This window comes from Linepithema humile, chromosome 3 (genome assembly GCF_040581485.1).
Source record: "Linepithema humile isolate Giens D197 chromosome 3, Lhum_UNIL_v1.0, whole genome shotgun sequence".
NCBI lineage: Eukaryota > Metazoa > Arthropoda > Insecta > Hymenoptera > Formicidae > Linepithema > Linepithema humile.
The window spans coordinates 20,632,521-20,645,627 of NC_090130.1; the positions used below are offsets into that span (position 1 = coordinate 20,632,521).

The 13,107-nt window shown below is 35.3% G+C and overlaps 1 protein-coding gene, 1 long non-coding RNA gene and 1 other non-coding gene across 15 annotated transcripts; 2 read left to right on the forward strand and 1 right to left on the reverse strand.

The window, feature by feature from the left end:
• Positions 1-4: 4 nt before the first annotated feature.
• Positions 5-10,324, forward strand: LOC105672713 (RNA-binding protein squid). Of its 13 annotated transcripts, none has more exons than XM_012367830.2 (10): positions 5-290; positions 3,805-3,840; positions 4,218-4,258; positions 4,501-4,628; positions 4,880-5,026; positions 5,100-5,231; positions 5,390-5,657; positions 7,413-7,484; positions 8,365-8,478; positions 9,016-10,324. In XM_012367830.2, the coding sequence occupies exons 1-9, from the start codon at positions 157-159 to the stop codon at positions 8,427-8,429; spliced, it is 1,023 nt and encodes a 340-aa protein (XP_012223253.1). In that variant the 5' UTR covers positions 5-156; the 3' UTR covers positions 8,430-8,478; positions 9,016-10,324. The 13 variants fall into 13 exon arrangements, with proteins under 13 accessions (XP_012223253.1, XP_012223257.1, XP_012223258.1 ...); XM_012367834.2 differs by having other exon boundaries at positions 5,390-5,615; XM_012367835.2 differs by having other exon boundaries at positions 5,390-5,609.
• LOC136999178 (small nucleolar RNA SNORD58) lies at positions 4,354-4,426 on the forward strand. Its single transcript, XR_010889579.1, has one exon. It is a non-coding gene; the product is annotated as a small nucleolar RNA SNORD58 (small nucleolar RNA).
• LOC136998566 (uncharacterized) lies at positions 9,369-12,876 on the reverse strand. The gene is made up of 2 exons (XR_010889145.1): positions 12,554-12,876; positions 9,369-11,985 (listed from the first exon to the last, which is right to left on the reverse strand). It is a non-coding gene; the product is annotated as an uncharacterized lncRNA (long non-coding RNA).
• Between the last annotated feature and the right edge of the window lie 231 nt (positions 12,877-13,107).

The following is a 13,107-nucleotide window of genomic DNA, read 5'->3' on the forward strand; positions in this document are numbered from 1 at the left end:
CTCCTTCTCCACTCGGCAGTCGTACGGAACGGACGTACCGAACGGATCTCGCAGGGCGGCTTTGTGCTCACAAAGGTATTCCATTAGTGTCGCGAGTTGCACTCGCGTACCGAAGTGTCTCTGCAACGTAACAAGGTATCGACGGTAAGCGGTGCGATGGCCGATCAGGAGAGCAAGGATTTCAGCGAGGATATCGCGGACCAGAACTTCGCAGAGCAGAACGGCGATGCCGAGAACGGCGGTGCCGGCGGTGACGCCATAGAGAACAACCAGGAGTCTCAGGAAGACAGGTAACTGCTACGGAGTTTTCTCTGCCGTGCCGGATTGTCGATTGTTTCGCGATAGCTTCGGATTTCACACCGCGTCACCCGCCGCGATCGCGCGAATCACGAAGATAGCTGCACAACGCGTTGTTACACGGCGGCCACGCGCGCGTGTCTCACAAAATGGCGAAGGCGCGCGCGGGCCGCCGCCGCCGCGAGGAATAATCCGTTTGCATCAGCGCGATACGAACGCTTACGTTTCGATGATTTGGGCTTCTTTCTTCGCCGTGGCGCGCATGATACGTGAATATCTGTCGTTTAGCGATTCCTTCTTTTTCCCGCGATTTATTAACAAGAAAATCCAAAGTAGACAATTGCCGGGTAAGAGCGAGTGGAGGCGCCGGCCGCGGGCTCGAGAGAGGCGAGCTCAAGCCTCGTGAGAGAGAAAGAGACAGCAATATGTGATGCAATAAAAATGCGAATAATGAGTGCGAGACGCCGAGAATTCTATAATAAACCGCGTGAAAAAGCGATTTTTGAACGCTTTGTTGCTTGGGCGCGCTCGCCACTTCCGTTATAAACACGTGGAAACTCGTCCCTTGTGCAAGTGCGTTCAATGGAAATTCTGAATGCTAGAATGAATCTCACACACACTTGCAGAGTAATATTCATGTTTTAATGTAACGATTAAGTGAGCGCAATAGATAAAACAAAATTATTCGAGAAAGGCAGTAGACTAAAGAAATCTTGTTTTGTGTTGCGATACACTTTACACAAAATGTAGATTATAAGTTATTATCCCCACTGTTGTATCACACAACATCGTGCTCCTCTTTTCCTCTCCTCTTTTCAGCGTAACGAGATCTCGAGCTGGATGAATTTGACCACCCAACACTGTTTTAATCTAATGTCGATGATACGGGGATTTTTATCTGTGTAAATATTTTATAATTGCACAATTATGCTCTCACCTCGGTATTTTTTCTTTCCACAATCATAACATTCCATTTTATCAGAGGACGTATCTTTTTTTCTCGTTTTCTTCTTTTTTGTTTGTTTTTTACATTCTTGCAGCCTTGGATTTTTGAAAACTCTTACACTAATTTGAGGTATGCTTTTCCAAAAAAAAAAAAGGGTAAGCCATTCTTAGATTAAATTTTAGAAATATATAAAACTTTTGAGAGAAAGTGGATGTTATCTTCAAATTCTGTATTCTTAATACAAATTGGATCGAAAGTATGATTGATGTTTACATGTGCTTACCTATATATATATATATATTTGCAAAAGAGTCTCATTGCGAAATATGAATTTGGAGATGTTACTTTCTCTTATCCATAGTTAAAAGTGTGATCATAGAAAGGGACGTGAGTTCTATGTGTGAAGTAATGGAAGTATATAGCCAAATGTGCCGGTGCTCCACTGCGTCTCTGATACATCTATAATGATAAATAATTATTATCGAAAATTGGAACAAATTATTGCATGCTGTATATCGCAAGAATAACATAATACACTTATGCGTGAGTACATGAATGAGCGCTAATTTGTAATTTTATATGTGCTGTTGTTGCGAGGTATACATTTATTTGTTTGAAATTTCGTAACTTTGTGTAAACTCTTTTATTTCTATACCTATCTAGTTAATTGTAATTATAGTTTTGTAATTAATGAAGAAAATTTGTGAGTTCTGCAGTTGATCAAATTTGTACACTATGCAGATGATAATCGTAATATTTTTATAGAGCGTAAACTTTCGAATACATTTTTTGGCCAGCTGAATCTTCTATCCTCGTACGTTCATTCTGCAGCTGAATTCTGGTAATAGTCAATTGCTCACGATTGACAAAATACGTACGCTGGGATCAATGAGAAACCGAAAACCGTATGAAGCCTTACGCAGTGATTTATGAGTTTGAATTATTGCGAGAAGTCTCCGTCAAGTTCAAGTCACAAGTTCCTTCATAACACAAGCACTGGAAGTCGCGTTAATTGCGATCAGATCGATAAGACACACACTTGCCTGCTGGGTCACGCGTAGAGTAATTTCCGATCCAAATGCTGTTTGGGCGTGATCAAAGCACAGAGTCACTAGGGCAAACGCGAAAACGTCCAGTAGGTCGGAACGCGATTAACCCCAGTTTATGTGGCTTGGTCTGCAGGTGGCCAACAACGGTTATCACATGGCGGGCGGCTCGCAGATGGAAAACGTGACTCGACCAACAACTGATTACCGGCGAGTGACTGGTGCCTACGGTATTTATCACCAGCCCTAAATAAATAAATGATATCTCTGTGAACAGATCGACTATAAATATAATAAATACAGACAGTTATCGTGTCGAAGCACGATCAAAAACGGAGCTTACGGCTCGTTGTTCAAATGCAGAAAAAGGACTTGAAATAATCCTTGCATCGTACAATTTATCAATGAGTGTTATAAAAAAGGGAGACAGAGAGAGAATGAGAAAGAGAGAAAACAAACATATTTACAAATAGAGATAAATGTCCGATATTATCGATCTATATTATGTGCATATGAATATATATATGTCAATTGAAAGTATCAAGAATCGTCTATTATTAAATTGTAATGTGAAGACAATTTTTTTAGCTTTTCGATATAGAGTTGCAGTCTATTCTACCATATGCCATATTCTTTGGGCCAATCAACAGTCACACTTGGAAAAGTTAAAACTTGTTTCCTTGTTTAGGAGCAGCTGTGTATGTCAACTGAAGTTGTAACTATTGCTCGAGTTCTCACAAGAACATCGATGAAAAGTACCTTGTTCTCTCCAGTTGCTTTTGATTTTTGCATATATACATATATTTCTTTTTTTTCCAAGTTTTTTTTCTTTTATTTTATTTATTTATTTATTTTTTTTTTTTTTTTGTTGACAATTAAATGTTCGAAGCAAGGTCTCTGGGTGCAGTCTTCTCATGGTTGTATCTCGTTTTACTTTATTTTACAAAGGACAGATACATATATAAGCTATTTTCAACAGTGAACTTTCATTTATTCTAGGAATGGTATTCTATATTTTTTGTAATTGCTTTGAATTGTAACTATTATGTTTATTATCGTAAGAAATTTTCTAAATTTCGATATAAGTGATCCAATTAGTTATAATTTAAATTTATGCGCCCGTATAGATATATACATATGAATATATATATTTAGCCTTGTACGTATGTGGTGTGTGTTATGTATATATATATATATATATATATATGTGTACACACACAACTTGTTAAAATAAAATTTCCTAAATCTCTTCGATAGTGCCCTTTTTGCGAATGACACTACAGGTCTGTTACGTTTCTTGTATATCGCTTGCAACTTCAATTTTTTCGTGCGTTAACAAACTGATTCTAATCTTTCCAGGGGTCAAAAAGTCAAAACTCCTTTTTCTTTTCAATAATTAATGGAATTATTTTCTTTCAATCAAAAGTCAAGTTTTTCGGTCTTAGTCTTTAATATCGATTAGCACGTTTGAAAAATTCGTCTGTTAATAAATAAATTCATTCCGTTGCTTTACAGGTCGGCTGGAGCTAACCAGGATTCTCTGAACGATAGGTACTTCCAATCTTCATTACTTTTTATCTATTGTGTACTCAAGCATAGTAGTTAAATGAGAGAAAAATTATGCGCAACGATAAGAAACGATTAGTGTTATTTGATGAACAGTTTATATTTCTAGGCAGTAGCTTGTATCAGTCACTTGCAAAAGAGGCACACTGCCATGCGCTATCTTTTTACCGTTTTTATTGCAGACAACGTTTTTGCGCGCAGTTGCAGAGATTTGAGAATTTGCTGACATCTGAGTAATCTGATAAGCCTGAATAGTGATCGTAGATTTTTGCTACAAACATTCGGTTCCGTAATAATTAAAAACTTCGATATACATTTTATTCACTTCCCTTTGTTTTAACTTTTTTCTTTTTTCTTTACAGGAAATTATTTGTCGGCGGTTTAAGTTGGGAAACAACCGACAGTAAGTAGCTATCTTTAAAATTATATTTGTTTAATTTTTATCCTAGAAAAAAATTGTAAAAAATCACAGAGCGTAAAATAAGAAAAAGAAACAGCATGTTATGATGTATTATCTTAGGACACCTTTGGATGACATTGTCATGTGAAAAGAACAAACTTACTGAACTTAAAGAATGATTTCCATGATTATTTTTCGATATAAGATGCATTTCGAAAATCTATAAAAATCTTGTACATTTGCAGAGGAACTGAGAGAACATTTCACCGCGTACGGTGATATTGAAAGCATCAATGTCAAGACAGATCCAAATACAGGTCGATCGAGGGGATTTGCTTTTATCGTTTTCACTAAGGCTGAATCTTTGGACAAAGTAATTGCTTCTGTTTTTATGTAAACTAATTTCGAACTTTATCATGATGTAATAATATAATTTCTATCATTGTAAGAGCAATTTTAATACGTTTTATATATAAAATGATGATTGGTTGATACCAGTTCTGCTACTGAGTGCATATGACGACATATGAAATTCCTTTTCTGAAGTATTTTTATTAAAAAAAAAATGTTTTTTCGATGTATCACATCAAAATAATTTTCTAAGAAATATTTATAATTTCTTAGATCATGTCAGCTGGTGATCATGTGATCAACAACAAGAAAGTTGATCCCAAGAAGGCGAAAGCCAGGCATGGCAAAATATTTGTCGGCGGCCTTTCGACAGAACTCTCCGATGATGATATTAAGAGTTTTTTCTCGCAGTTCGGGACTGTAAATATTTTATCTTTTTTTTATGTTAAATATTTTTAAGAAAGCGTGCTTATAAATAACACCAATCTTTCAGATTGTCGAGGTGGAGATGCCTTTCGACAAGACGAAGAACCAGAGAAAGGGATTCTGCTTCATCACTTTCGAGTCTGAACAAGTGGTCAATGAACTGCTAAAGACCTCGAAACAAACGATAAATGGCAAAGAAGTGAGTAGACGATTAAAGAAAATCGCATTGTTACAAAGCTTGAAAAAAAATGACACCAACATTTACGATTATATTTCTTTTTATCCAAGAAAATCGATCGACGAAAAGTATAACGAGTTTTAGGCGGATTTGATTGGAAATTCTTGAATGTTAAATAGGTGGACGTGAAGAAGGCCACACCCAAACCGGACGGTGGTATGATCGGTATGCGCGGCGGACCACCCGGTCGCGGTGGCCGTGGAGTCAGAGGCGGCCGAGGTCGCGGATTCGGTGGCCAAGGCGGATGGGGACAGGGCGGCTATGGCGGCTACAGCGGCGGTGGCTACGGCCAGGGAGGATACGGCAGTGGCTACGATGGATACGGATATGATTATTATGGTGGGGGTGGGTACGGAGGTTACGGCGGCTACGACTACAGTGGATACGGTAATTTTATTACTGACTATGGTTATTACTGACATTGATAGCAGAATCGACTTCGGCGATTACTGTTGAGATTTTTTGCTTTTTTTTTTTACTTTTTTTCTGGAGCTTTTTCCATCTAGAAAAAAAGAGTGATAATTAACTGCAGACTTATATTATCCGTTGTCCATTACCGTCCCAGTGTATTCGGCAGACGACTAAAAATTTTTTTATTAACACCTGGAGAGTACATACGTATCGTGTTCGATCCAATCTCTTTGTATCGCCTATTTGATTTGTGCACTTGAATATTTTTTTTTTTTTTTTTCCATAATTTATATGATCTTTACATATTCCAAATGTTTGTTCTAATGATCGAAATTAAAAATCGGAGTCATACCTTCGTTATTAGGCGATACAAAAGTTTGAATCATGAGACATTTTATGTATGTATTGTACAGTTGTGTAAGATAGCATGAAAAAAGTGCGAACGCTGATCTATATATTGCAATATTCAATATATATTGGTTTTAACGTTTGCGAAAAGTTTTATCAATGATTTCTGCATTAATGTAAACTATTGACTGCGATTGATTACAGACGATATGGATCAGCGACTCGTGACATATGTCTTTTGGATTATGTTTTCACGGCACATTGCATGATTTAATTTATGATAAATCCATGCATTGTCGTTTAATCAAGATTGCTTTAAACAATGAACATAATCTGGATTGCTTTAAACAATGAACATAATCTGGATTATTTTCTTAAATCGCTACTTCCAGAGGGTTGGCTGTTTATTAAACTATGACCAACTAACTTACCTAGCTATTCTAACAATTTACTAAGTTTATATTTTTATCCTATTGCTAAGCTATTTTTGTTGCTTTAATGCTATGAATATTTACACATGTAATTTCTTTTATTTTTAATGTACTGTTAAGCAAACGAACCTCTCTAATTTCAACATGATTCTCACAAGCATGATGTTTCACATTTCTTTCGCATCTCATGAAGATTATCTCATCCTCGCCATGAAACTACAAAGGCTACATACATATTCCTATTATAGGAAAGAAAAGAGAATGACAGTAATTATTCTTGTAGCTCATATAATTTTCCAAATCGGCATGTGTTTGAATCAAATTACTGCCCATTAAGATAGAAGATACAAGCGTGAAGTGATTGAACTCCTTAGGTCTTAATATTTTGTCTAATTATAACATTTCAGAGCGTTTGTATTTCTCACGTATAAAAGTCAAAAGCATTATTTTAAACTGTTGATTAATTTCTTCAGTCTTTTAGAAAAATAATCACACCACTGTTGCAATCGATGTACGTTGCGTAACTTACTCTTTCTTTTAACTCTGTATATATGTATAAATTTTTTTCCTGATGTAATGGCGATGAGCCATTTTTAGCACAGATCGTTCTTTCTGTATAAACGCTATTACGTGCACGTCAGTTCTAGATTCACGTAATAGTTAAAGTTAGCGTGTTCTCCAATATTAGAGTTGCTCTTTAGCATTCGTGTTCGGAAATTGAACGCTCTTTGGAAGTAACTTGTTTTTAATCATGTAGACGAAAACGTCGTTTTAATATATTAAATGTAATTATTAATATTATTATTTCAACTTTTCATTATATTTTCTTTATTCCAAGCGCTTATGTGCTTAAAAATTTTCACTTAATGTAGAAGAAAATCAACAATCATGTCGATGCATATCGATAACTGATACTATTGTCTCTTTATGCCGTGTGTTCCATGAAATGCAGATGGATATGGATATGGCAGTGGTAATTACGACGGTGGCTACAGTGGTGGGCGTGGGGGCGCACGCGGTAAAGGTACGCATTATAGCGTCCTTTCTTTATATTTTATATGATTTTAAATGATATATATTCCAATTTTATCGTCCATATATATTTTCTCAATCGTTGATCACATTCATCATCGTTCATTATTTTTCTCGCATTTGTTGAATTCAAAATTTCACTCACTCGCTTTCACTTTCTCTTTCACCATGTCTCCATTTCTTGCTTCTTATTATTTATTCGAATATTTATTTTCTCTCTCCTTATCTTTTGTGTTAATCATTCCAAAGCTGTGTGACGTGTGTATGTTTGTGTGCGTGTGAGAGAGGAATAAATATAAAACGGGAAAAAAAGTTTATACAGATATACTGTAAATTTTTCATGATTATTTTTATTGCTTGTTTTATATTTATGTAAAATTACGTGATAAACAATTTTACATATATATAGCATCAGTAAACTTGATTTAAAAAACGATATAATTATCATGCAAAGTAATTCTATTATATACTTTGATCAATTTCGAATATTGATGCAAATTATGTAAATTATGGACAATTTTCACATTCATCTTTCTGTATGTATGTAATGAATAGAATCCTTATTTAATAATTCATCGAACAATCATATCCTCCAATATTAACCCTACATTTAGCTCTCAGAAATGTGTAAAGAAGATGGGGAATTAAAATGCAGCTTACTACCTTAGCCTGTCGCCTCTACTTTCTCTATAGTCTTTTTGCACTCTATATTTTCTATAATTTCCTTCACTTATTACGTTTTAGAAAAATGTGTGTTATTTGACATTTCTTTTTGTTAAATATGCATCTCATTTGCTCTCTTCTAAAGATAAACGAGAGATATATGTAACTATAAAGTGGAAGTGACAATGCTCCACGTGGATATGTTGCAGGAGGTTCAGGCTACGGTGGCAAGCAGAGGGGTGGTCGACAGAACCAGAGGCACCAACCCTATTAAATGGGAATCCTCACGTGTGACCGCAATGCAATTTGCATTGTAACTGCCGGTGAGTTTCCAAATTCCTCTGCAATGCTCTTCCTTCCATCTTTATACTTTGCTAATTATTTCAAAATTTTTATGTATAAAAATATTCGACATTTGTGTAAAAAAAATGTTCATACATACAAAATTTTATTTAGATCTTGACAGAATAAAAAATTTAGAAGAGACTGCAGAAAGCAAAATGTTACATTTTAATTTCCTATTTTAATTATTGATGTGTTTATTAATAAAAACGTATTTCTAATTATAAAAAAATTTGCCTAAGCTTTTAAATTCAAATCATCATATTTTCCCTGTAATCCTTAATTGTGATTGTCAAAATTGTTCACAACTTTGTATGAATATCGTAAGAGTGATTTTATATATGTATCAAAAAATTGATTTGTAATTCCTTCTACTATATCCTTTTTAATATGCTATTAAACATTGTGAAGTTTGCATTGTATTTATTGCACTTTTTTATTAATTTTCGTGATATGAAAATATGTGCATTTCATGCGTATGTATAATTTGAAAATCACAATATTCTTCTTTCTTGCAGGTATCGCCAGCCGCGATCTTCATACACATTCACCGTACGATATGTTCGATCATTCCATTAAATCACGGTCTCTTCAGTCAAATCCTCGAAAATCGAATAATCGTCGTCGAAATTCATCAAAAAAGCAATAGTTCATTTTTAGTCTTGCGTTTTTATGTATATATTCATATACATATATGCGTTTGCTTTTTGATTCTCACAAATCATCAGTAGTTTTTTTATTTTGTCTCACGTGACACACACACACACACACACACAGTATAAAATATGAAATGAGATAAAAGGATTACTACTTCCTTATTAGTAAGAAGTTAATAGGATTAGATAAATTTGCTTTGTGTACATATAATATATTTCTTATATACATTTGTAGTCTTGCTCTGACCTCCTGTATGGTAACTTAATTTTTTTTTTTCCTTTTTAAGAAGCGACATGTACACAAGATTTATGTTTCAAACGTAGGAATAATCATTTATATATTAGATTTAAATAAGACTGACACACATATAAAGGATTTATCAGATTTCTTAATAGAACTGGTACTCTGCCGATTTTGTTGCAGCACATGCGACGATACATAAGTGTCCTCGTCTTAGAAGTTGCACTTATTACGCATAACTTGGAGCATGTGCTACGACGAAATTCTCGCTCGGTCAAAGAACAGCACATGTACACTATATTTATATACCGACAATTTCATTCTTTACGATGGGAATGTCACGATAAGATTTTTAAAGTACAATACGCCGGAGAAAAATACAATAGATATTGTATAATAAAACTATAATATGTAATCTTCCAACGTGTATGCCCTGTAGGGAGGCACACATTGTCTTTAGAATTGTCGTAACTAATTCAATAGCAATGGCACACATGCACATACGTAATATCACAGAGCTTGTATACCTGGAGACGTCTTGCAGCTTGATTCTTGTAACCAACTGAATAAAAGAGGGATATTTCTTCTGTCCTTTTTTTATTTTTTACACAAGCGTGGACAAGTTGGTATAACGGAGAGGGACAAGAAGGTGGAAAGATCAGTTTTTTTTTCTATTTCTCCCGATTCTACTCTTATACGCGGAAGAGGGAGAGAGAGAGAGAGAGAGATTGGGCTAAAGCGCCTCCAGATATATAATCTCTACGCATGATATGTATACATAATTATACCAAATATCTATTACATTTTTTTCCGAATACATACTGTTCTGATCCTATGTCTCGTAAGAAGTATTACATTATACAAATTTAATAGGATGGTCTTATGTTAATGAGGATTTATTTAAAATAAATTATGATTATATATACTAAATATGATGTGTTGATATTCTCTATATATATGTATCCCTGTTAATAATCGTATTTCTGTGATTTTTCTTGCCGAAATCAATATACTTTAGAGGAAATATCGTTGCATATATTCTTTTTCTTGAAAAGTATTACGACCAACGTAAAAAAAACATTGAAAAAATGTATGTGAATGGTAATGAAAATTATAAATTTATGCAAGATTTCTATCAAACGTCTACGATCGCACCTCGTATTTCGCTTACAATTTGACCTCGTATTGATAATTACAAAAGAACTCTGTTTAGATAACAATCATGCATATCATTATGCAAATGTTTATATAGATACAAATTGAACACATTGCGTAAAACTTCAACGAATAATAATTTAGCACTTGAAATTTAGCAAGTTGATTTTTATCATAAAAGAGCGAAAACTTTAATTTTTGATGATAGAATTATAGCAATTTTTTTTGTCTTTAATAAATACGAACTATTGCAAGTAAATTGCAACTGTTGATGTTCCAAATAAGATACCCGAAGCTTTAAATTGCAAGAGAAGTGAGTACTTCGACAATAAATAGTTCGAATTTCAATTACTCGAAATGCATATTCGATTCACCTAGGAGAGGCTGATTGGTAAGTGATTGAAACACGAGAAGGAGTCATTAAGATCACTATCTTGAAGATTAACGAGGCTCTTTCTAATTAGTGGTACTACATCTCATCCAGTTGAGATTAGCTTATTCCCTACTTAACATACTGGCGTTGAATTGCATTTTGGCTAGATTCATTAAACTGATTAAACATTTTGATTAAATCAAAGCGACTGTTTTCTGGAACAACATTCACAATATTCTATTATGTTTTTCTGCAAGAAGTGTAAACATTGATTTCATAAATAAATACAAAACTAAATGCAATATTTTTCTCCATTTCAAATTGTTGCATTTTCCCCAAACAATGCATATGTTTCAAAAATATTTTGGAAGGTTTATATAGTAAATGTTATATCGCTAAATTGTGCACAAAATTGTGAAACCTTATTTTGTCAAAATTATAAAAATTAGTATTCTCTCTTTTTTTTCTCTCTCTTCATGTTCAGTGAGAAATAAAATTTCTTTAATTCAGTTCGAAAAATATGTTCCATCATCGTCTGACATGATGTATAATTAATACAAAATTACAAATGAAAAATTTCGACAAAGTTGACGTCGGAAAAACCTGTTGATTTGAAATCGATTTTCAATAAGTTATCATGTTACCTGTTGACGTTAATCCAATTTTCGTCGCCGTTAATCTGCGAGACTGTGGAGGCAGCGCATTTCCTGTCAGGTCGATCTTACAAGTTTCGTAGCTACGGTCGTCTATTCGAGATCCGCATCTGGTTCGATAGTCCAATAGCAACTTCCGGCCACGGTCCAATATTCGTGGCGCGATAACGGAGTTTCGTAGCAAACAATCTCCGGTTACGGCAGGACGGTGCACCGCACTTTGCGAGTAGCAAAGCCACCCTATTAAATATCAGTTGTCACGCGCAGACCCCGTCCAGGGTGGGAATATAATTAATCTTCGGCAATAAGATACGTAAATTAATCCTTTAGCTTCGTCACATTTTCATTTTAGAAACTTGGATACATTAACTTTTTCTTTTGACGTTTAAACGTCAACAAGAAATTTTTACCTGAAAAGCAAAAAAAAAAATGTGAGAGCAAATTTATCGTTTTTGACCAATAATTGTGACAAATAAAATTTTTACAACAGAATTCTATACTTTACAATAAAAGATTAACTTATAGAACTTCCCTTCTTATAAACAATTCGTATTTTTTTAAATAAAAATTATTTACCGACGTGTATTAAACCGGCAAATCAGAATGACTCGCTTCTTTATTTTATCCCACCATTTTTAATTTCGACTGTGTTTCCGATAACAAATATAACTTTCTTGTGCAAAAATCACATTAATATTTAAACCCTTTCGCGAAGATGAGATTTACGTCGTCCTTAAATAAATATATCCTCGCGTAAGGCTGCAATCCTCTGTTTTCTTTACTTTCATATATCATGTGTCCTTATATGTATTATGACTATCTCGTTCGCGAAACCATTACGTCCCTCGCGCGCTTTCATCCCTTTCGTCGCCGTTTTCCCTCGAGTGAAGCGCCATTGTATTTCTTTCTTGCAACACGATATGATTAAGCGCATTACGCGGCCTTGCTCCCGTCATATCAGCTATATATCGCTCTTACTTTTTCCCAGCTGCTCCCGCATCGTATCATAGATCTTTCTCATACGCGAGATTTCCACAGGGGTCCGGCTCCGAATATCAACGGCGTCTCTTCCCCCCCGCGGGGGACTAAAATCTCTTCCCTTGTCCGGCGCATCGTACGGTGGTTTCCGTTTGTGTGTCTCTACTGTGTGACGTCCATCTCATCGGATTGTTTGCTTTGCGCGATCATTTATACGGTTATCGTTATACTTGGTGTATCTTTATTCGGGAACCCCCTGTGCGCGTTATCGCAACAAACGCCACACGTCTAGTAACTGCGAATCCCTCACCCCCCCCCCCCCCCCCCCCGTCCGAATCTCTTCGGCACTAGCTTTCCGTTACGTCGCATAATTAAACGTGTGGCGCACGCAAACATACGCTATTAGCTTACGTGTGCGGAATGTGTGCGACGCATGAATAATCATAACGCGCATCCAATCCGTTTGATTGTTCCGCGCGGCGTCATAATGCGAATGTACGATAGTCAGCGCGCGGCATAAATCCTGCATATAAATACCGATGAATTCCCCGGTT